The sequence below is a fragment of the Lissotriton vulgaris genome, chromosome 3_1, assembly GCF_964263255.1.
Source record: "Lissotriton vulgaris chromosome 3_1, aLisVul1.2, whole genome shotgun sequence".
In the NCBI taxonomy this organism is placed as follows: Eukaryota; Metazoa; Chordata; class Amphibia; order Caudata; family Salamandridae; genus Lissotriton; species Lissotriton vulgaris.
In genome coordinates, this window is record NC_141689.1 from 1,720,156,692 (window position 1) to 1,720,181,654 (window position 24,963).

Sequence of the window (24,963 nt, forward strand, 5' to 3'; positions counted from 1 at the left end):
GTCCTCACCCGCCTTTTTAACTCTTTTGCAGAACCTGGCGCCATCCCGCCTGATCTCCTCGGGGCTTCCATCGTGGTTATTCCTAAGCCTGGAAAGGATCCCAAACATTGTGGATCCTATCGACCGATATCCCTCTTGAATGTAGACCTGAAACTCTATACCGGGATTCTGGCTAGTCGCCTGGCGCTTCACATGCCCGGTTTGATCGATCCGGATCAGGCTGGCTTCGTCCCAGGGAGGCAGACTGTTGATAACACAAAAAGGGTGGTCCATCTGCTGGAGAAGGCTTCTAGGATTCCTGGGGAGAGGATGATGCTGGCGGTGGACGCGGAGAAAGCGTTCGACCGAGTACATTGGCCCTTCTTGGAACAGGTATTAGTGAAGGCTGGCATCGGGGAGAAGTTTCGCACTATGGTCCTCAACTGCTACAAAGAACCGACGGCTGTAGTCCGTGTGAATGGTTATACCTCCACGGCCTTTACTATTGAGAGAGGCACAAGGCAGGGCTGCCCACTTTCGCCCCTGCTCTTTGCGTTATATATGGAGCCGTTGGCCCAGCGAGTCCGGGATAACCCGGCAGTGGCTGGGATACGAATGGGGGGGTTCACTCATGCGATCAGCCTTTATGCTGATGATGTCATCTTCACAATAGATACACCCCGGACGGCCCTACCGGCTTTTGGTGCAGTCTCCGGCTTTAAGATGAATGTAGGGAAATCGGTGGCTTTGGACATCTCTCTGGACCCTGCCACCAGGGAATATCTACAGGGTGGGTTCCCCCTGCTTTGGTCTTCGGAGGCGGTGCCGTATCTGGGGATTAAGATAGCGCCCACGTTGCAGGCTATGGTTTTGGCGAATTACTCGGCCTTGGGAGCGAAGATCAGAGAAGAGCTAACCCGCTGGAACCGCGAGATTCTCTCATGGTTAGGACGGATTGCTGCCGTTAAAATGACCATCTTGCCCCAGGTTCTCTATCTGTTCAGGGCATTGCCGCTTCAGCCGCCGGTTGGGTGGATTTCGCAGCTGCAGTCCGATGTGGCCCGCTTCATTTGGCAGGGGAAGAAGCCCAGGATGCGCAGGGCCTTGTCTCTTTTGTCTCCTGAGGCGGGGGGTTTGGGCATCCCGGTTTTCCGAAAGTACTTCCAGGCGGCGCAACTGCGGTACCTGGTGGAGTGGTGCAGATGGGAGTCGGATAAGCACTGGCTTTTCCAGGACCAGGCAGTGGCGGGTAGGCCTCTGCAGGAGATTCCGTTTCTGCACCGCTCTCATCGGCCTAAGAACTTGTATGCTTCCTTCGTCACTAGGGTGCCTTTGCGGGTTTGGGACGCTACTTGCCTTAAATATGATCTTACCTCGTTCCCGTCGCCTCTTTCCCCATTGGTAGACAACCCGGCTTTTACTCCCAGAATGGAGAAGGGTGCCTTCGCACACTGGCGGCAAGCGGGTTGTAGAGCTTTGTGCCACATGTATGGTCCTGAGGGGGTTATTCCCTTCACGCAGTTCCGTCAGGAGTTTTCTCTCCCTGAGACTGAGAGGCACCGGTATATGCAAGCCCGACATTGGGCCCTTCAGCCACAGGTTAGAGAAGCGGCAGATAGGCTTTTCTCGCCATGTGAGAGATGGCTGGTGTCCCGCGCGTCTGATTCAAAGCTAATCACGGATTTATACAGGTTTCTGCAGCTACCCCCCACACACTTTTACTACCCGGGGAGGGAGAGGTGGGAAAGGGAGCTTGGGAGGTCGCTGAGTCCTAAGGAGTGGGACCAGATTTCCTACAGGGCACGCCACTCAGCATATCATGTGGGCCTTACTGACACCTTTACTAAAGTCACTACCTATTGGTATTACACGCCGGAGCGTATTCACGAATTTGATCGCAGTAAGGGAGACACATGCTAGCGGGGGTGTGGACATCGCGGTACTCTCACACATATCTTATGGGACTGCCCTCTTTTAGCTGCCTATTGGACGGAAGTTTTGGATGCAATAGACTCTCACTTCAATACTGAGCTTCCGCGCTTCCCTGCATATACCCTCTTGGGGCTCCCGAACGACTTGATGTATCCCCTGAAGTCCAAGAGGGGTAGACAGATCGCTATCTCCTTAGGCTCTGCGGTCCAGAATATTTTGATTCACTGGCGCACGACCACACAGCCCACTGTCACAGGTTGGCTTCATAGGTTGTGGCATGTGCTGGGTATGGAAAAGATGTCCCTTATGGTGGCTGGGGACATAGCCCAATTCAACGAGCTTTGGCAACCGTTCCACGCTCTGTTGCTTTTGGAGTTTAGAGAACTTACTTGCCCCAGGTATCTTCGCCTCCTGCAGCTCACAAAACCACCGATGGCAGACAGATGAGTTCTCGTGGGGTCCCCCCCTTCCTTAGGACTTTTGATTTTGTTATACATAGGGAGAGATGGTGATGCACTGGACGACGGGTAGGGAGGGTGGGGGGGAGTTGAGTTGGGACAGTTGGGGGTGGGGGGGGGGAGTGTTTATTTGGAAATGTTGTGTCGCACCATACCTATGCACTCTTTCACGTGCCTGGACGGACTACCACCATGCACCGTGATTGTTGGCTTTTGTACTTATCTAATCCTCAAGAGCTGCTGGGAACTTTATGATGCTGTGTATTTGTCTTGGTGTGTCATGATGAATAAAATACTTTAAACATAAAATAAGAATCTAAGCCACATATTCTGTATATATGACAACTAACGTACCTCTTTGTTCACTTATAAAAATTGCCATCAGGGCCCGGGCAGGAATGTTTCTCATTTCATATTTAAAAAATCCCACTTTTAATAAATACTTTTCAAATAAATTGATGTGCTCAAGTGAAACGCTTCTACGTGTTAAAGAAATACACTTTCTCGAATCTTGACGACAACTTATCATAGTCTAACAAAATGTTTGTTGCACAATTTAGAGTTAAAATATTTTTAGGGCGCGGCTCGTACACCAGGTCTCAGAGGCGGAGACGATCCTCAGCTCACCTCTCTGTTAATGTATGTGCTCGCCAAACTCTACTTACACCCTGCACTGCATTGGACTGTACCAGTTGTTTATTGTGCTCCAACCCCTTCTGTGCCACAGAGAGCCCGCTCCTCAATCTGTTCAACCCCTTGCGTGCGGCCGCGATTCTGCACCTGTGCGGCACTTCTAAAGAGTGGGCGGGTTCATGACGGCCCCCAGCCGTCATCAGCACATGCCCACCGTGCTGCATGACGGACGGGCCGTTATCAGCATGCAAGGGGTTAATGTGTTAAGTCTGCGGCCAGCGAAAAGAGAAATCATACTTGTCACCATCGCTTTAAGTGGGATGAAAAAGTGGGGAGTCTCTAAAAGGGGCACGGCAAAAAGAAGTGTAAATGTTCCTGGAGTTTGTTGAAAGTGTAGTGGTCTTTAGAGTGTCTCAGTCACCTGCTCACTTGTAAGAACTGCATTTTCATTTGCTTTCGTCCTGTTTAAGGAGCTTTGAATCTCGTTCACACGCTTTTGCATATAATCACAGTTACAATGGCATCATTGCTTGGGGCACTCTGCAGAGGGACCAACAATTGAATGCACAGTATTCTGAACACATTTTGGACCCACCGAGAGGCATTGTGCGATCGCACACTTCAATCAGCCTTGATTCCAGAACTCTCCACTGAGGTGCATTATAAACACCCACCTACATCCCGAGCTTGCAGGGGTACAAAAATCCCAGCATGTAAAAATAAATATAAAGTGCTGGCTCGGTGTGTCACATAGGACACACAAAAACTAGGCCTGTCTGTATTAATGCAATTTTCTTACACAGTCAGACCTGCCAACTAAAACAAAATGTTCACTGTTTGAAAGCAGGGGGGGGGGGTGAGTCCTTGGAGGGATGGGGCCTTATGCCTAGAAATACTTAAGAAGCACTTTAGCCATCACCCTGTCCTCAGACCCCACATAAACCCCCCCCCCCCCCAAACAAAAAAAGGCTTGCTGATGTCTGAGGGTGTTTTCACACCCCTTAAGCGATGTCAGCAATTAAAAGCCTCCAAAACCGTGCTGGAAATCCAGTTTACAGTCGTTTTCAGTTCGTTTTCCCTGCCACCTTGTGATATCTGCTCCTCATTGGGTGACCATGTGAATGGAGCCCACATTGTGCGGAACACCGTGGCACCATATGAGTTGGCAGGTCCTCACTGTCTACTTTCTTTAAGACCTGTCCACAGTGGGTAATACCTGCATGTACATGTAATAAGTACAACAATATATCCTGTTTCTGTAACATGGCAACAGAGTTAAAATTGAGATAATTAATATTTTTTTTTTGTAGTTGGGTGCTAGAATCTTAATTTGTGTTCATATTATCCCCAATAAAATGGAGAGTGCTGGAACACAACAGGTTCACGTTGGGTATAAAATGGCAGTTCTCATGACCATCTATGCATTGCACAGCCACTTTTGCCTCTACTCATCATCTTGTAGGATTTCACCTCACAATCAGGTCACAAGTAGAGGCTGTGACTTATGCAGACTGTGAATTAGGGACATCTACTTTTTAGCTTCAAGAATTCCAAGCAAAGGTTCTCAATAATGTCACAGTCTGAGACCAGCACCTGCTTGAACTCAACTTTGACAGCCCATGTCAAGCAGTTCTCAAAATTGTTCAACATCACAAACATGCTTTGCGCTATTTGGTTCTCACCAGTGTGATCAGAAAAATACTTTCAACCGTGGTCCCAGCTTCATGGTGGATCAGCAGATAGCAATGATACTGCAGAGAATGGTGTAGTGGGTGTGTCCAGGAGTGAGGTAACACTGATAATGTTGCTGGACAGATTTAAAAGAAAAATAGATAATGTGAAGTTTAAGATCCACTGACCTAACAGCCTTGGATGTCCTGGATTCTGTGAAGGAGAGCCTGGGAAGAGGGGGCTCAGGGGCCGAAGGAGAAGAGACTCGGGGGTAGCAAGGCAAGAAGGAGAAAGAAAACCAGAAGAAAAAGAACATGACCCTGTACTCCTACCTGATCATGATCACCCTGATGAGCCAGAACTCCAAGGAGAAGAGGCTCACGCTCTTGCAGGTAAGATGACCACCTCACTCTTCGTTACTCATTTATCATTTGCTCTCCATTAGGATTGCTTTGGGGGATGTTTTCTAATTGCATTCCGTACCAAATACAACCAACCCCCAACTCCCTCTTCTGGGGCCATAGAGGCTGCATTAACCAGCTCTAACTCTTCCAGGTCATTGTCGCCAGGACCAACTTTACCTTCAGTAAAATCTTACAATGGTACAGCCTTCTGAGTCCTATCCTTTTCTAAACCTGGGGCGTAGGTGCAACTTGAGTAAACAATACATGTCATGATGGAGGGTATTGACACTTGGTCCGCTGGCTCTATACTGAGATAAGGGCTCACGCAGCGATCCCGTTAGTGGCCTTGAGAGCTAGATGGGAAGATGACACAAACACAGAGCTTACAGATAGAGCATGGCAGACTATACTAGAACATCCCAAAAAGGTGTCTCGTAATGTAAGATTTAAATTCATTCAAACAATGATACTCCATAGAGCATATCTTACTCCTAAGAGGATACATCTTATGTTCCCGGGCGCCCCTCACTGCTGCCCTCGCTGTGGGGAGGACGAAGTGGACTTTATCCATATGATATGGTTCTGCCCACGCTTACGTGTTTATTGGAATGAGATTTTCCGCATTCTTAATACCCTCACAAAATTGCCGGCCCCTACAGAGGCTTTACCCTGCTTGTTGGGGCTACGGCGACGATCTGGGAAGCAGAAAGTTGGATTCAAATTTACAGACTTGTCGTATGTTTTGGCTATCAGGGCTATAACCATGAAATGGAAGTCCCCCAGACCCCCCTCAGTAACAGCATGGCAGGCTGATTTGTTGCAGTGGGGTAGGGCGGAAGGGTGGCCCTTCGTAGGGAGGAAGAGAGGGGTCTAAGTAAACATCCAATAGCTCTGGAGTGGGAAGACCTGTTGCTCGCCCTAGAGGCGATGGACCTCACCCTAAACTCTCTGGTTGGGCCTCAGTGAGACATGTCTCCTTTTCAACATACTGTGCTTTCCGACCCACTTTAGGGAACAATGGACACATAGTTTTTAGCATTCCATACCCAGTACTCTACGGACTGCCGAGGATACCTGCGAAGGTGAGGGTTTGAGCTGGAACGACCAGGAGGGTTGTGGGGGTGGGAAGGAGATTGTTGGGGTAAAGTTCAGTTAGCAGATTTGTTTATTGAAAAGGGAAATGAATACACGACATTGTATTGATAATCAAACTATCTACTGTATGGCATTGCACTAATTTGTGGGGGGACAGCCAGAATCTGTTGTTTAAGTGGATCGTGATTAAGTTATACTGTACGGGGGCAATTATTGTAAATTGCTGCAATTGATCAATCTAGAATTTGGGAAGAAAATGGAAAATGACTGATGATGCTTTCAATTGCTCTGTATCTTACTCTTGATTCTTCTGCAGTCGACAATAAAGTGTGTGTAAAAAAAACGATGGAGGGTATCGACATTACAAAACTGTCTCACGACCTTATTAAATGTAGCTTTATGTGTGTAATGCACCTGTGTTCTCTATTGTAGTAATCTGCAGCCACAAGCCAGAGTTAGTCTATTTTTGAAATACCTCTTTAACATGGTTTACCATGTTCCATGTAAATGGATGAGCCAAGGTCTACAATGCTGTTTCAAGACTCTTAGTAACACACTTAGATAAGTTCTATTGACCTAGTACTCTGGGCTAGCTGCACTATATAGGGTCAGGCTGGATTACATGCTCTCTTAATGCAAGGGAGGGTGGGGTCTCCCTGTCAACAGTCTCGTTCAGCCTTCCACTTCAATGCTCCTAAGCTGCATTATCCAATTCCAGTGCAGCATATATGACCTTTCACCTCTTTCATTGTGTCCAGCACACCTAGGGCCTCTCTCCAACTCTCATGTTCATCTTGCTGCAGCCAGGCAGCATCAGTATCCAACTTCAATCCACCACAGTGCAGTGGAAGACTCTGTTGATACTCGATCCTCTGGGCTAGATGACCTGTCACTCTTCACAAAAAAAATTGCAAAGTCCAGGTAACACCCACACAGCAGCAATGTTGGGTAAGGTAGACCTCAGACCAACTTGTAATGCTCACACAGTGCCTATAGTCAAATAACAGACACACCTGTGACTTGATATTATATGCCAAGATATTTGTTATTTCCAAGAGACCCATAGAGGCATATAACATAGCCGAGGACTGAATCTCACATAAATGAGTAACTTTATGAAGTGTGGGCTCCCCTGTATGATTTTTGAAAAGTTCTAACTTTCATGGCATTCATAAAAATCTCCAAAGTACACCAATATAAGGTTCACCCGTTTCTAATTAATTTCGAGGTCTAAAAGCACCTTCCTCTTCTTCTACACTGGGTCTCTTACAAATATTGTATGCACTCATACTAGCCTCTACAGGCACAAATGTTAGATGGACGTGGAACACAATGAGAAAGGTTTGTAAATACAGTCAAAGTTACTATTTTGTGGGAGTTTGCTACCTTTCCAATAGTCACCATCCTTTCTCCCCTGGAAACACACCTATTCCCACTTTGAACACTTAACTGAATAGAGAATAATTTCCACTGTATGAAATTGAATTTACAGGCTTAAAAAATTTGCATATTTGGATTCTTCGGGTCAGGATTTATGAACTGCACCCACAGATCCAACGTTTGTGCACATAAGGTGTGCAAATAACTTTGTGAATTGGGCCCATAGAGAATAGTTACTGCTTAGATAAAAGAACAAAAGAACATGTGGACATATAGAACATTTTGAAACTATTTTGATCTTCTTTTGACAGTAAGTCCTATAGAGACTGGACTGGTTGGAATCCATATGTATGATCTCATTTAATCAGCAATTGATGTAGACTTCTCTACAGTAATCTTTTTTAGTCTTTTCTCTTCATGTACCAACACAATACATTCATAGTCTTGTATGTGGTTTAAATTCAATGGATGTATAATTCAATGTTAAAGTTGTTTGAGTAATACCGACCAGAGAAGTCAAACATATTTACAGTGGCATCAATAAGCAATATGTTCGCATCCAAAGGGAGAAGACAACGTTCATATTTCTGTCCACATAAACAAATTCAACAACAAATGATATTTTACTGTAAGTCTACAGATTTACATCTCACAATAATCATCTACTTACAAATCAGGTTGCTGTCCGGCCGCAATTTCACTCTGGGGTACAGGATAGAGTGCTTCATATGTTCTCAATTCCCCTGATCCGTGTATGGCATATGCATTGAACCTGTCAACATCAGGTGGAAAATAGCTCCAAGGAACAACAGCTCTGCCTTCCCATCTGTTTTCTTTTCTAGAAACATCACACTCTAAGGCAAGCTCTTGCTAGAATGGTTAAAAAGAGATAATAAAAACATACAAAAGCTTTGAAAATGATAATGGAGAGTGGCGCGGTAGGAAGTAGTTTAATTTTAAAAGTATGTTGTCACGTACTTTCCATGCATTTCTTCGGCCTGAAAGCAGCAACACTAAATGTTGTCCATGGCTGTAAAAATGCAACATGCAATAAAACATTAGAATCTAATTAGTTTATTTTTACACGGTATAAGTCAACAAAAAGGATTTGCATTTGTTAGTTTAATGTGAGAAATCATATAGTTTACGTCTACATGCAAGGCATACTTGCACAGCCTCTACATAATGAATTGCAATAAGAAACAAACATTGGCAAAGCCAATACATTTGGGGTTAACCTTCAGACCTTTGACTTTGTCAATGGTTGTTTTGTTTTGACATAGTTTTGCAAAACTTTATTGATGGGGAGTTACTGGCCCCTTGTCAATCTAAAAAAAAACAAAAAAACTTTGCTCACGTTTGGAACGTTAAAATTAATATTCAACACGGAGGTATAAAAATTTGGTGTGGTGTGATAACCTCTCCTCATTCTTTGTCCAATCAAAATTGGTAATCCTTACACTTGCAACATTGGGGGGTGGTACACTGACCTAGAAAACAGTATAACTAGGGTAGGCTTAGTTAGTTAATTTGTCCGACTTGTCCGAATAGCTGACCTGTCACTGACCTAACGCACTCAAGAGGTGATTGAGAGCAGAGGGGCTGCGAAGCACTCTGTCAGAAGATTTGCTGACCCAATCGGAGTTGCAACTGAACTGCGGGTGCTGGTCTTAACCTTTGGTGGTCTTGTCCTGATCCAAATCTGGTTTATCCTGTCCTGATTCTGATCTGCACCTGCTAGCCTATTGGCAACTGCAACTTTTTTTTTTTTTTTTCTGTCCTTCAACTGACCTGTGGCCAGGGTTGGTCTTCACACCATTCTAGGTAAATATAAATCTGTGTGGGTTTGTTATCGTGTTCACATTTCTTCTTGCTGCTACCAGTGGGGGTGAGGGCTCCCACTGACTTCCTGATTGACCCGTGGAGACGCCGAGAGACGCCCTTTTGGGTGGTTGGCGTTCTAGCTCTCTGGCGCCCGGGCTGATTTAAAGGCGCGCTGAACGGCCGCATTGCCTGAAGGGTTCTCTCTGCTCCTGTGTGTGGCCGCGTGTTTTACTACGTGCATTTTACAACTCTTTCCTATTTTATCCTCCCCATACCCGCATTTTAAAAATTAATGAGTCTTTGACTCTTTGCACATTTCTTCTTGCTGCTACCAGTGGGGGTGAGGGCTCCCACTGACTTCCTGATTGACCCGTGGTGCCGCCGAGAGACGCCATTTTGGGTGGTTGGCGTTCTAGTTCTCTAGCGCCCGGGTTGATTTAAATGTGCACTCAAGGGGCGCGCAGCGGGCGCGCCGCTGGCGCGCCGAAGACGCGTCAAAGACTAGCCCGTCTTGGGGGGGCGTGGCTAAGCAAGCCACGATGGCGGCTGTGTCTTGCTGAGGCTCCGCGATCGGGCTAGCATCCTGCCCATTACCTGTGATCGCCGGGAGCCTCAACTTCCACACACATCACCTGTGCTGCCCTGGGGCATCCCCCAAGCGACCTGCAGAAGCAGCTGACGGACGGCGCGTCCTGGAGAGTCTCCTACCGGAGCCGAGCGCCGACGTTGAAAATGGCGGGCGCAGCCCCGTCTCCCGGACGCGGAACCCGCTAAGAGCCGACACCCTCAGCGACGGCCACAGAAGATACTGCCAGCTGACGACGGTGGGGAATCCCGGGGGAGCTGTGGGTCCGGCCCTCGAGGGTACACTTTGGACGGCGCTCGATTCTGCCTCTACACCCCCGGTGCGCAAGATGGCGGCCGCCGCACCAAGGCTCCGCAACCCCGGCGCTTCTACCTCGTCGGAGGCCTGATCAGGCCGTGACACCGACCGACCCGCCACCGCGGACCACGAGGGACCGGCGGAAGCGCCGCCAGAGCGGGGTTGTGCCTCCGGGGGCCCGCAACTCTCCTCGAGGGCGGTGAGTGCCAATCGCTCCCCCCCCCCCCCCGGAGTCCCGACACCGATGCCCGGCGGGGCCCCCCCCACCTACTCGAGGCCCTGCAGGGGTGCACAGCCCACATAGCCACCAGACAGAGGGAACCGAAGGACTTTGCGTTGGGGGCTGGGTGGAGAGCCCGAGTGCCTGACCCTAACATGGCGCCCACGGAGGCCTAGGCGCCGAGAACAACACGAACCTCGCCCCCCCCCTGGGCCGATACCACCTGACCCAGCCGGTCGGGCACTGACTCTGCACTGTACATTAGCGAGGGAGAGGGCGCTTCCACGACCTCCTGGCGCCGGGCGCTGCCGGCCCTGACGAGCCACCTCTGACACCCCGGGCTGGTGGGGAGACCCCCTTGGAGTAGGCCGGGGCCGCTTGGAGCCCGAGCGGAACTGGAGAGGCCTGCCAGCATCGGGCTACCACCTACCCGGACGCGCAGTGAGGTGAGGGTTGGCCGATCACGAAGCTACACAGCAGCCCCAGGAAGTTCGGCCAGCCGGCGACCGGGAGCCACCCCTGCAAGGGCTAGGACACCGAACGGAGCCCTCTTTCACCCCGGAGCCCCGGCTCCCAAGAAGGCGGCCGCCACCCCGGAGCTCCGACGCCTCAGGGCTGTTTCCCTGCCGGGAGCCTGATCGGCCCTCAAACCCGGACAGCTTGCCACCGCGGACTACAGGAGGACCGCCACTCACACGGAGCTGAGCACTTTGGAGACCCCGCCACTACCATCGGTGAGTGCTGTGCTGCCATTTCCCCTCCTGCTCCCTGAGGATCTCAGGTCGGCACCCCGGTGGCCCCCTCTTCACGTCCACCCACGAGGACAGCCACAGAGCACGCTGCCACCCGGCCAGAGCACCCAGTTCGCACTCACATGTACAAACTGCCCAGTAGATCCGAGTGCCTGACCTTAACATGGCGCCTGTGCAGGCCTAACACCAGGAACAGCCACGAGTCCCGCTTTGGGGACGAGAGCATCCCACCTGCATTGGAGACGTTGTCAGCGCCTCCCTTAGCTCACGCCACCCGACCTTGCCCTGCCGGTCAGCGCGGGCACTGGACCCCGCCCTGTGAGGTGCAGAGGCCCCCACGCGATCGAATCCACCGACCCCGGTGACCGCGTACCACCCTTGACGCCCTTGGTGGTGGCCCCCCCGGGGTGAAACGAGCCTCGCCTTGGACCCGGAGGAACCGGAGTGGCGGCCCACTCACCCACCGATACCACGTGGCGACGACCTACCACCCGCAGGACACACGACGACCGAGGGGAAACCCCCCCCTCTTCCCCTCAGCAGCACCCATGGGGAAGCCGAGGAACACCCAGGGGTCAGCAGTCCCAGAAACGGCTGTCGAGAAGATGCCCCAGACGAGGGCGTGGACACAGTCCAACACGTCGCAAGCCGACCCTACGCTATCAACGAAGCTGGACCAGGTGCTGGCAGCAATAGAAATGTCTCGCCTCTCGATGGAGGAGAGATTAGGCACCCTGGCAACAGACATTAGCCTGATCCGAGATGAGCACAGTAAACTGGCGGACAGAGTGAAGGAGGGTGAGCGGATCGTGACTGAGTTGCAGCCAACGGTGCAATCGCAGGCAGCAGATATGCAGGAGATCCTACGCCGCGTGACGACCCTGGAGGAACGCACAGTGGATTTGGAGGGACGCTCGAGACGCTGCAACATTCGCGTCCTGGGCCTGCCGGAGGGGGTAGAAAACTCGGACCCTCTAACCTACATGGAATCCTGGACTAAATCATTCACCCCGGACTGTGACCGGTCGCCTTACTTCTCCATCGAGAGGGCACATAGGGTCCCGGCCCGGGCACCCAAACCTGGTCTTCCCCCGCGGCCCATGCTGGCCAAGTTTCTGCACTTCCGGGACCGGGATGCGGTGCTTCGTGCGGCCCGGACGGCGGGCCCCCTGCAGGTGGAGGACCAACACGTTATGGTGTTCCCAGACTATGCCAGGGAGATTCAACAGCGTCGATCCACGTTCCTAGAAGTCAAGAGGCGCCTCCGCGCAAACGAACTTCAATATTCCCTGCTATTCCCTGCCCGCCTCAAGGTGATCCACAAGGGGAAAGCCCTCTTCTTCGACACGGCGGCGGACGCACAGGACTGGACCGAATTTCATTGCCCGCTGCTCCCTAAACCCGGACCCCGGAAGGCGCGCAATAATGACTCCAGACGGTCCAGGAGACGTGGCGCTAACCATGAGCGATCTGGCCACCCCAAGAGCCAGACGTCCTCCCCAGCGGGCTCACCCGATCTCACCCAAATCATGCAGGAACGACGAGACGCCCTGCGGGCGGTCACTGAACTACATTCGTCACCCCCTGCTTCGGACTTGGAAGGTCAGCCACACCTATTCACCCCGGAGAAAGATCGAGACAGCGATGGAACCATGTCGGGATTTGGCCCGATCTCCTCCCCCCTTGTTGTGGCACAAACTCTGGACGTTGCCCTCACCAGCCAACCTGTCACTTCCTCGTGAACAACTGAACTGTCACCTGACATATCCTTTTCTTGAATGCCTGTGATGATGCGAGACGTCTAGAAGCCTAGACTGATCTACTAGATAATTGTAAGCGCCAGCGAGCAATAGATATTTCTCCTACTAGAGCCCGACCCGCGCACAGGCCCAGCGTAGACACATGCTGCCACCCCCGCAAACTACTGTTGACTTTCTCCCCTAGTGGGACACTAGTTTGGATATGCCACCCCCAGTGACGTATCCTCAGTATTGAGACAGTTACCCACCCGAAGTTCTAGTTACTGTTCACCTCCCCAGTCCCCCCCCCACGTTTAAGGAAGCTTGGCGCGCAGGAACATACACAACACGCACACATAGGCGGCACACGGGAACTGTAGAGGGGCCCCTCCCCCAACCACGTCACCCTAGCAATGGCTGTCCCCCACTCTGACGTTAGTATCCTTACACTAAATGTACGGGGCCTACACACACCCAGCAAGCGCTACTCTGTATACTCCTACATACGGCGCATGGCGGCCAACATAGCGTTCTTACAAGAGACGCACATTAACGCTACTGAACTCATTCGCCTACAAGCCAAATGGCGAGGGACCATCTGCGCCACACAATATTCAGCGTTCGCACGCGGCGCATTAATCTGGGTGAGACCTGGTACTCCCTTCCGGGCGCTCCGGCGAGTAGTAGATAGAGAGGGCAGATATGCGCTTCTGGAGGGAATTCTTGATGGGCAAGGGGTACTACTTGGCAGCATATACGCCCCTAATACGGATCAGGACCGGTTCTGGGATCACCTTACGGGCGTCCTGGCCCAGTTCACCACAGTCCCATGGGTGCTGGGAGGCGACTTTAACTGCACACTAGACCCCTCACTGGACCGCTCACATCCCCCCCCCACGCACTCCCCGGCCCCTCGGCATGCGGCCCTCTTCAGGGCATGGACCACACACTGGGCGCTCACTGATGCGTGGCGACACCTACACCCACTGGCTCGCATCTACTCCTTCCACTCGATTCCACACAACCTTCGGGTCCGCCTAGACCGTTTCCTCTGCTCTGTTCCGATCCTCCCTAAGGTTACATCTACAGATTACCTGGGACGGATCCTCTCAGATCATGATGCCCACATAATACGGCTTACCTGGCGCCCCCCGCATCCACCGGTCCCCACCTGGCGCCTCCCCAGAGACTGCCTGACGGACCCGGTCTTCAGGGACGCGCACAAAACCAGCATAAGCGACTACTTTATGCACAATGAGAACACAGCGTCATCGGTACTAGTGGAGTGGGACGCGTATAAAGTGGTGGCAAGGGGAGAATGCATCAAACAGATAGTGGGGGTCCGCCGCACCTTAGAACGGTCGCTCTTAAAGACGGAACAAGCTCTAGCTGCTCTCACCAAACGGCCTGATGACTCGGAGGAACACGCCGTGCTCACGGCAGAGGCCAAAACGGAATACCAAACTGCCTGCGCTGACCTCCGTAAGTATAACTTCAGGGCATACGCCTCTCGGGTGCACAAAGACAGAGACAAAACCGGGGCTCTTCTGGCCTGGATGGCGAAGCAGGACACCGAAATCAAGCCGATCACGGACATTCTCAACCCGGAGGGTGTACTGGTGCAATCACAAGCGGAGATTCTCCTAGCATTCCAACGCCATTATACACGAGTATACGAAGCCCCGACATGCTGTACCCCGTTCACCGCAGATCAGTTTTTAGACCCTCTGACGCTGCCCACGATATCGGATTCCGACAAGCGCACACTAGACGCCAAGATAATCCCCTCTGACATTACCCAAGCGATACGCGCCATGTCCCGAAATAAAGCACCAGGACTGGACGGCTTCCCACTAGAATACTACGCAACATTCTCTCCCCTGGTGGTTCCCCGTCTGTCACGGGTGTTCGGGGCGTCACTCCACTTGGGGAAACTACCCCAGTCGCTACGGGAATCCGTGATTGTCACCTTTCTTAAGCCCCACAGAGATCCGCTTCACATGGGGTCATACCGACCTATCACACTCCTGTCGGCTGATTGTAAGATCCTGGGGAAGATCCTAGCTGATCGTTATGCGCAGGTCATACGCCCGCTGGTCCACCCCGACCAATGCGGCTTCGTCCCCGGGAGGAATACCTCCCAGAACCTCCGCCGAGTCTTCCATATCCAAGATCAGGTACGCGACAGATTTCCCCGCGCTGCCTGCCTCATTATGGACCTAGAGAAGGCGTTTGACACCCTCACCTGGCCCTACCTATTTTCGGTCCTGCGGCGCCTTAATCTCGGCCCGACGCTCCTGGCATACACCCGCCTCCTATATACCGACCTCACTACTCGAGTTCGTATCGGGAAACGTATCTCACCGGCGTTTGCAGTCCGACGAGGCACAAGACTAGGTTGCCCCCTGTCGCCCCTCCTGTTCGCGCTAGCGGTCGAACCGCTGGCGGTTCGACTGCGTCGGGAGGGGATGGACTGGGGAGTACCGCTTGCAGACGGGACCCATTGTGTGTCCATGTACGCGGATGATCTCCTCATATATGTCCGAGACATTGAAATGGACCTAACCCCCATAGGGGCCACATTGGCGGACTTTGCAACTGCCTCGGGTCTACAAGTCAACTGGGACAAGTCCACGGTTTACCCCCTACACCCGGACCTACCTCCCCGAGACATCGACCTTGGACCACATAGGCTTTCATGGTCCACGGAAGCTCCCCGATACCTCGGCGTCCGCTTATACCATTCTCCGACGGACATCTTTGAGGGCAATCACCGCAAGGTACTCGAGAGTCTGCGCCCGACGGTCGCCTTCTGGAATAAGTTACCACTGGCCCCGATTGGACGGATAGCCCTTGCTAAAATGGTGATGCTCCCCCGGCTCCTCTACCATTTCACAAACCTGCCGGTGATACCACCCAGATCCTTCTTTCGCGACGTTGATTCCCTCTTAGGAACTCTCATCTGGGGAGCAGGCCGCCACAGAGTCGCCCTGAAAACTCTTCAACTCCCCACAACACAGGGGGGACTCGGAGCTCCATCCTTCGAGGCATATTTCCTCGCAGCACAGCTCCAGTGGCTGTCCTACTGGACAGCGGACCGTTATCCTCAGGAGACGGTTACCCCTACTGGTAGAATCATGACTCCGGAACTCACCCGTCTGCTCCTCCCGGGCACCAAGCCACGGCGCACTTACCCCCTCCAGGTGACGATAGCGCGCCGATGTATGCTACGGATTCACCGGCTGTCTCCCGCTAGACCCCCATACTCCCCGCTGCTGCCGCTAATAGGCGGCCCCAAGCAGGATTCCTACTTTGCGGCCCCACTACTCGCCGACTGGTCCCGCTGTGGCATCACAGATCTAGAATCACTCTTCGAGGAGGGTCAGCTGAAACCGCTGGACCGCCTGGTCGCAGAATACGGGCTCCCCCCAGGCCAATTCCTCAGGTATAGGCAACTGCTCGACGGATACCGACCCCATTTCAATCTCCAAAATGGCGAGCCAGACACGCATCCAGTAATACATACTATCCTGCATATGGGGGTGGGTCGCCACCTGGTCACATGGCTATACAAATCCATCCGGGAACTCTCATACACCCCCCTGACGACCCTACGGGCCACTTGGGAAGAGGACATAGGCCGTGTTCTACACGACTCGGAGTGGACTAAAGCTCTTGAGGCCCCTAAACGTGTTTCTAGAAATGCCCGCTTCAAAAATATCCAATATTATATATTACACAGGGCATATCTCACCCCAGCGCGATTACAGAAGTTCTACCCCTCCACGCCATTCCTGTGTCCCAGATGCTGTTCCCCAGCTGCGAACTTCCGTCACATGTTTTGGGACTGTCCCAATCTCCAACCCTTCTGGCAGGGGGTGCACAACACACTACTGGAACTCACGGGTCTCACTACACTAGCCACCTGGGAGTCCAGTGCATTAGGCATCCTCCACATCTCTAAACGTGAGCCGGTGCATAGGCGCTTCGTGTCCTTAGCGCTCCTACTAGCCAATAGATGTATAACCATGCGCTGGCGATCCCCAGAGGGTCCCCCCATAGCACACTGGCAGGGGGCGGTTAACAAATGGGCGGCAGCGGAGGAAGACGCTTTAAGGGAAGAAGAAGCCAAGGGCGCGCGCAAGCTTCCCATCTCCATGGAATGGGCCATGCTCCTTCACAGCTTCCGCCAGTCCACGCAGGCTGGAGACCCGCCTGACCCTTCCCCTCCCCCCACCCGAGAAGACCGGTAGCCTTCACCTGAAGTGAGCCACCCCAGAGTCGGACCCCGATAACCCCCTATATCCTAGGCAACCTCTCGCATGTCCGGCCACCCATGGGTTTCTCCCCCCCCCCCCTCGACGCCCGCCGCCATTATCTCCCTACTTAGACCCTGCTAGCGCCTACATGCTTCCCTCCCACAGTTCCGTTACCCCCCTGTTCACTGGTAACACTGCTGTGTGCACAGTACAGATCTAGATCCGGCGCTGTAACAGCATGAAAGTACCCATCTGATCTTATTCATCGCCCCTATGGCGATACCGTCCCATCACCTTTCAGCCTGCAGGAGCCTTTGCATGATTATAATGCACTGATTCACCGAAGTCATGTTTATGTGTACCAGTTCTATATAGCAAGAAAACGTTGCACACATAGCTGTTCGTGGCTGAATGTTGAGGCCACGTCGGCGGTCTGTTTATTCTGTACTGAAATACTTTACTGCAACAATAAAAACAAATTTAAATAAAAAAAAAAAAGACTAGCCCGTCTTCGCCCGTCAGCGTCCCGGAAGCGTCCAGCGTCAGCCATGCTGCCCTAAAGTCCCTAGGCCAAGAGCAAATGATCTGCTATAATAGAGCACCTCTTGGAGAACTGGATTGTCTGGCTCGGTGCCACCACCACACTTGGGATGTGCCGCTGCCTCCTCTGGCCCCTTGTCCTGACTGTGGCTTTCACCTGAAGGGTGAGCGGGCTCCTTCAGCTCAGAGGGCCAAGGTTGTCCATATTAGGGCTGCCCTAATTGATGTCCGCTCCCTTAGGAAACACTACGTCGATGTTCATGATCTTCTGGAGGACAACTCGTTAGATCTGCTGTTCCTCACAGAGACATGGCTGGATGCCTCTTCCGCCCCTATTGTTTCCTTTGCCGTTCCCCCAGGCTATAAGATTCTTAGAGCCGATCGCCTGGGTGGCAGAGGTGGCGGTGTGGCCGTTGTTTTCAAAGATCAATGGGAAATTCGTCTTGGGGATTCATTCCCCTGGGCCAATTGTGAGGTGCTTGACTTCAGTGTGCGCTTTTCAGCGCACTTTACTCTCGGGGTTTCTTTAATCTATAGGCCTCCGGGCCCTGCGGGCTCCTTTCTGCTGAGCTGCGAGGACGCCATTGCCTCCAGGGCTGTTAGATTTTCTAACTATTTGGTTCTGGGAGACCTTAATATCCATCTGGATCGTCCTGATACTAGGGAAGCGGCTGACCTATTGGATATTCTCCATCTGGCTCAACTTGTCCAACATACAAACCTTCCTACTCACCAGGAGGGTCATCTTCTAGACCCTATCTGCTCTAACTTCCCCCTCTCTATAGGTGATCCCTCCCCTGTGCCCTGGTCAGATCACCTTCTTTCCCATTTCTCTTGGGCGCTCTCTGGCACCGTTCCACGGGTCCAACCCTGCCTGAAACAGCTTTCTGGCAGGGCCGACCCTTTGGAATTCAAACTGGCCCATGATCTCTCCAGACCTATTTTGTCTGGAGATCTGGAGGAGTAGCTGTCAGGGTTCATCACATGGGTCACTAAGGCGGTTGCTTTGGTTACCTCTTCTCGGCCCTTTAGACCGGCAAGAGACTCTCCGTCCAAACCCTGGTTTAACGCAGATCTCAAGGTTGCCAAGCATGATTGTAAGGTTTTGAAGCGTGCTTGGCGCCAGAGCGGCTACTGTCCTACGGCTAAGAGAACACTAAGAGCTTCGCAAAAAGTCTATTATGAGGCTATTGCGGTGGCCAAAGGACAATTCTTTGCTGTCCACATTGATTCCGCTAGGTATAATGCTAAAGACATTTTCTCTATAGTGCAGAACTTTACATTTCCCAGGGCCCAGGCGAGTGTTATTCCCTCTTCTCTCGCCTGGTGTGACACACTTTCCCGCTGCTTTAGAGAGAAAATCCAGGCCATACAATCTTCCTTCGCCCCTGGCAACTGCGGGTGCATTGTACCCCCGGCTGCTCTTCCCGATGCCCCTGTTCACCCCTTCACAGCCTTCAGAGCAGCGGCTCCTCTGGAATCTCTTAAAATTCTCCGGGGGCTTAAGTCTGGCTCCCCCTCTGACCCTTGCCCGGCAAGGCTTCTGGCGGCGGTGGCTGAGAGCATTAACACCGAGGTGAATAGTATTGTCAACGTGTCCCTCCAAACTGCTGTGGTCCCTTTGAGATGGAAGCAGGCGAAGATACTGCCTCTTTTTAAGAAAGCCTCCTTGGACTCCTCACTCCAGAGAATTACCGCCCCATCTCCCTCCTCCCTGCTATTGCGAAGGTCTGCGAGAAGGTTGTTAACAACCAACTAACAGAGTTTGTGGAGACGGAGGGTCTCCTGCACCCAGCTCAATCAGGGTTTCGTGCCTCCCACAGCACTGAGACTGTCTTACTGGAGGTGGTTGAGGCCATCCGGGAGTGCCTGGATGCGGGCGGGAGGGCGGCATTGATTCTGCTTGATCTCTCGGCCACGTTCGACACAGTCCCCCACGCTCTTCTCCTGGCCCGCTTGGCTGAGATTAGGGTATCAGGAGCGTCGTGGGGCTGGCTTAGGTCCTTCCTGGAAGAACGGGCCGAGCAGATCTGGCTCCCCCCTTTTTCTTCCTCTCCCCAACCGGTCACCACTGGTGTCCCTCAGGGCTCCTCCATTAGCCCGCTCCTCTTTAATATTTATGTTACGCCTCTTTTATATCTGGCTGAGGAGCTGGGGGCTAAGGTAATGGCCTACGCCGACGACACGCAGCTGCTGTTTACCTGGGATAAGACCTCCAGCTCGGTGGCAGCAGCTCAACAGTGTCTGGCCGCCATTTTTAAATGGCTGAACGAAGCTCAGTTGAAGTGCAACGAGCAAATATCTGTAATCCTGCTGTTCGGCAGGTTTCCTACCGACTTCCGTGAGCAGCTGTGGCCCCCTGACTCTCAGCTCCCCTCGGGGTCGGGACAGCCTGCAAAAAACCTTGGAGTATTGTTCGATGAGAGTCTTTCTTTCTCCGCCCATATTAAAAAACTGTCTGACTGTTGCTTCGGTCTTCTTAAGTCTTTGCGGTCCTTTCTCCCGCTGCTCCCTCAAGCGGCTAGAGAACCTGTCACATGTGCTCTTATCCTCTCCCACCTGGATTACGCAAATGCTCTCTTTGTTGGCTCCCCTGGCTACCTGCTCAAAAAGCTTCAGGTTATCCAGAATACGGCTGCAAGATTGCTTTTGGGTATACCGGCATGGAATAGTGTGTCCTCTCTTCTTCGCTCTCTTCATTGGCTTCCTGTGGCTGACAGGGTCAGGTTTAAATCTTTAGTGTTGACCCACCGTGCTCTCCATGGCCTGGGGCCTCACTATCTTCAGAAGCGGTTTTCCTCTTATTCCCCGGCTCATGCTTTGCGCTCTGCGACCCACTGCCTTGCCCGGGTGCCTCGCTTTAGGCTTCAGAGGATGGGTGGCAGTTCCTTCACGGTGAAGGCCAGTGTTGCCTGGAATGCCCTCCCCCATTCCCTAAGGTTCATCCAGAATCCTGCCATCTTCAAAAGGAAACTTAAGACTCACTTCTTTGTTTGTTAATTTCCTCTTGTACCCTCTCAGGCATCGCCCGGGACACTCTCGAGTAGCCATGCGCGCTACAAGTGGACTTAACATAACATAACATAACATAACATATATCTTGTTCCTTTTCTTTTACCCTCCCTATACTTGAAAGTTTTAATTACATATATATAAGTTCCCTTTTCTTACCTGCCCTATGGTTAGAATTTTTTAGAAAAATCTTGAATAGCATGATCTCTACCTTACCCTCCCCTTGAATAAATGCTCAAATCGTTTGATTATAAAGCATGTTCCCTTTCTTACCTTCCCTTTGAAAATTGCTAAATTGTTTTGATTACTTAGCGTGTTCCTTTTTCTTACCCTTCCCAAAGTATAAATGTTAAAATCAGTTGTTTATATAGTATGTTACTTTTTTTTCCTGATTGCTAAATGATCGGAATCAGTTTAATACATCTTTTGCATAGTTACATTCTGTTTTTGATTTTCATTATTGAGAGTCTTGTGGTGTTTAATCTTTGGATCATGCCCATTTAAGAAAATTTAGATAAAGAGTTAAAAACTTCCCTGAGTCTGTGGTTATTATATAAGAGTGCAAATGTTATTTTTCCAATTATGCTAACATCCTGATCCAATAGGTTACAGGTACCAGCGACAAGGATTGGTAAGTCAATGGTATAGGACCTTGTAGGTAAATAGACTGGTAGTAGAGCGAAGGTTACCTGACCAGATTATTGAGTTATTGATTTATGGGCCCTGGTGAGTATGGAAAAATTATAGTCGGGTGACTCGCACACTCTATCAAGCTGGCAGTGGGAGCCTGGGCTCATTGAACCCTCAGAGCGTGCCCCCTGTTAGATAGCTGGCAGAACCTCAAGGAGGGGTTTGTCCCGGGCCTCTGTTCCCAGAGGTCGCTCCCCCAATTCCTGAATGATGGATTGTGCTGCCCGAGGAGGGGCCCAGTCCTCATGGGTTATTAAGTGGCCTCAATTAATAGGAGGTCCCGAACCTCCTCTGCAGAGCCCTCTATTCATGGGGAATGGTTCACACTCCTTTGTGAGCGGGACCCCCACCCTGCAGGGCAGACACTTTCCAAGGAGTGTGGGCCTTGTGGGAGCCGGTCACGTGTGCTTCGCCTATGGCTTTCTTCCTGCTCGGCCACCGTACCCTGAGTGGTGCCCACCGAATGATGCCCCTAGGTACAACGCTATGGTATGCAGCCTGAAATGCCTTCAGGTGACTCCAGCGCATTAGACATGTGTGTAACCTACTTGCCAGAAATAATATTCCCACTGGTCCGGCTTCACTTTCATCATTCAATCACTGATCACGTGTACCATTAAACTCGAGCAATACACCTTTACACACTTTATTTTCTTCTTAGAACGTGGATTGGTTGCCCTGGCGCTGACTTTATTTTTAACGCTACGGGATCAGCCGGACCTCAATAAATAAATATCTTTGAAGCCTAATAGTTTCCTTTTACTGTACCAACGCCCCTCCTTTACACAGGTCTCTCATATTCTCTGTGAGATCTCCAGCGGGCAGTTGTACTTTTTTTAGGTCGAGCCTAGCGGCAGCGTGCATGCACTGCTCGCTCTGCAAGGCGTGCAGTAGTCGAACATGCTGTGTAAGCCTTGCCTACTCTCCGCCCATACTTTTCATTGGCTAGTGTAATTTTCCTCGGTAAACGCTGGCTTCCAATGCATTATGAGGCTTGTTCGTCCCTCCTTGTTACTGCCTTGTCGCCATTTGTTACCGCCCATGATGACTGGATCTTTTACTTGGCTCGTTACATGGTTAGCTTTATCTAGGGTGTAAGCACTTTTTTGGTTAATTGGCACTTATAAGGAAAATGGCAGATTATGCTATTTTTTTGTATTTGTATCCTGAGTGCGGCGCCCGCCACACAGCGCTCAGTTTATCAGATTATTTATATTTAATTTTTATGTTGAGTGCGGTGTCCTCTTTTGGGACATCGCGCTCTGTTTATTTTAAACATTTTTAACTTTCATAATGAGCGTGGTGCCCTTTTCAGGGACACCGTGCTCGTTTTTTTTGTTGTTTTTTTACTTTAAAAATGAGAGGGGCGCCCGCTTTAATGACACTGCGCTCAATGTTAAAGTAAAAAAAAAAACGAGCATGGTGTCTTTGAAGCAGCGCCGTGCTCAGTTTTAAACTCAAGCAAACATTTGCAATGCAATAGGTCTCGCATTTACGCCAGTTTAAGCTTTTGGCATTGTAAATGACAATGCCTATTATTTGTTTTAAAAAACAAAAACAGTAATCATTGTCACTTACAATGCCAATAGCTAAAACTTGCGTAAATGCGAGACCTATTGCATTGCAAATAATTGTTGAAGATGGCTATGCAGGTTGTTAGGCGAAGGGAGGGAGGTAAGGAGTTCCGGATTCTTGTGGCACTTCCAGGGAATGACTGGCTCATGTACCATTCTCGACTGAAGGTGGGGGGCCATGAGCAGGGATGGGGACTTTCTGGAACCCCTATTTGCTCCAGAGATTTTCAGTTCCTAAGAAAAGAGGGTAAAGAGGAGTGCAATGCTTGGTGGGTAATGCAGGCGGTTTTTAATTGGACCTTAGCTTCAATGGGAAGCCATCGGAGGGTTAGCACGGCAGGGGAAACAGGGCAGCATTTATTGAGACCTAACAAGAAGCGCGCCGTTTCATGTAGTATTGTTCTCAGTGGACCTAGATGAACTTTGGGAATGCTAGAGAGAAGGGCAATTCTGTAATCTAGTCTGGAGAGGGCGAGAGACTGCACTACTGTTTTGAGATCTGGTTCCGGGATCAATTATCTGACTCCTCATACGAGTAAGAGGTCTAATAAGGTACAACATATGCTCCACGTTTAATAAAATTAACAGCCATACTTGTAACTGTGTATTCATCGATTAAAATACGGTGACTGGTGCTAGGAAAGGAAAAACAAAATCTTAGTAGCTAATTGTCCCATGTCACGTGTAACATTTCTCACCAGTTCTGGCTTCAAACTCAAAAGCACCCATCATTCCCACACTTGTGGGGGTATAATTGTGGAACAATTAGACCAAAAAGTTTGCAGGTTACATTTTAAGCCACATTAATGTGGGCTAGGTGGTCAATATTAACGTAAAATAAATAAAAGTTTGTTAAAAGAAATTGTAATTACTTCATTTTCTAAAACAAAATACATACATCCATGATAAGGGTACATTGTGCCCATGTGCCAAAGTCTTCACAACATAATATCTAAAAATCAAACTTCAACATAATTGCAGATGGAGAAGTTCAAAACATGCTACTCAAGAGAAGGAAAAAGCATTACAAAAATAGCACTTACGGGCAAAGTTCAACTTCCAGGTACTGCTTGCTTTTATCACAGAGGAAAAATGCTTCCACCACTAAAAACAAAGCATCAATAATTGGTTTGTGCGTGGACCAAATTCGGGCAAACAGACTTTCAATCTATTCATATGTCATGTTTTAGTTCTGAAAGTTGGGTAAGGTTACGACTCCATTACTCTTAGTCCACTTTCTCTGAATGTCAACAAATCACTATTGCACAACTTAATGGAACTGCTGTTCATTTGCATGAAGAGCAGGGGTGGGCGATTCTTTAGGCCAAGCCTACCAGAGAGCGTAGACTGGTTTCAAAATACCTATTGTCAGCTTACCAAGAATTAACAGTGGCCCAAAGTCTGATCATTGCTCACCATTATTTGACGCTATTGTTACTCTCATTGGCTTTCTTCGTATTTGATGGCTTGCCTTGTCCAACTTGTATTTGTCCCATCCCTGGAGTAGAGACCTCTTTTACTTTTGTTTTTCCATATCTAGGGAACTTCCTTTTTCTTTTCAGTTGAGTGTGCATCTGCTTTCTAGCTGTCTCCCTTGTGTGCTTTTCTCTCCTGTGCTCTGTTTCTCTCAGCCCTTTGCTTCTCTTCCCTGACGCTCCACGTTGCTCTCGCCGTGTTATTCTCTCTATTATGTGCATCTCCTACAACCTCTTTGTTGCTCTCTTCCTCTTGTGAATCTTTTCCCTTCCTTGCCACCTTCTACCCTAGCCCGCTCTTTCATTGCCCCCCATACCTGTGGTCCTACTTTTTTCCCTCTAATTTTGGCCTCTTTTTGCAGAAGCAGGAAGCAGATTGCTGCAAGCGCTTTGTAAATAAAACCGCTTTTGCACTACTCATATTCAGATTATTTATTTTAAAT

At 50.5% G+C, this 24,963-nt stretch overlaps 1 protein-coding gene across 1 annotated transcript in view; it reads right to left on the reverse strand.

The window, feature by feature from the left end:
- Positions 1–24,963, reverse strand: part of LOC147728360 (UPF0462 protein C4orf33 homolog) — a 112,372-nt gene that overhangs the window by 13,764 nt on the left and 73,645 nt on the right. Inside the window, exons 3-5 of the mRNA XM_086962161.1 lie at positions 24,089–24,149; positions 8,531–8,582; positions 8,223–8,422 (exon numbers count right to left, since the gene is read on the reverse strand). Of these exons, the coding sequence (XP_086818287.1) occupies positions 8,223–8,422; positions 8,531–8,582; positions 24,089–24,149 (313 nt within the window). The remainder of the gene's footprint in view (positions 1–8,222; positions 8,423–8,530; positions 8,583–24,088; positions 24,150–24,963) is intronic.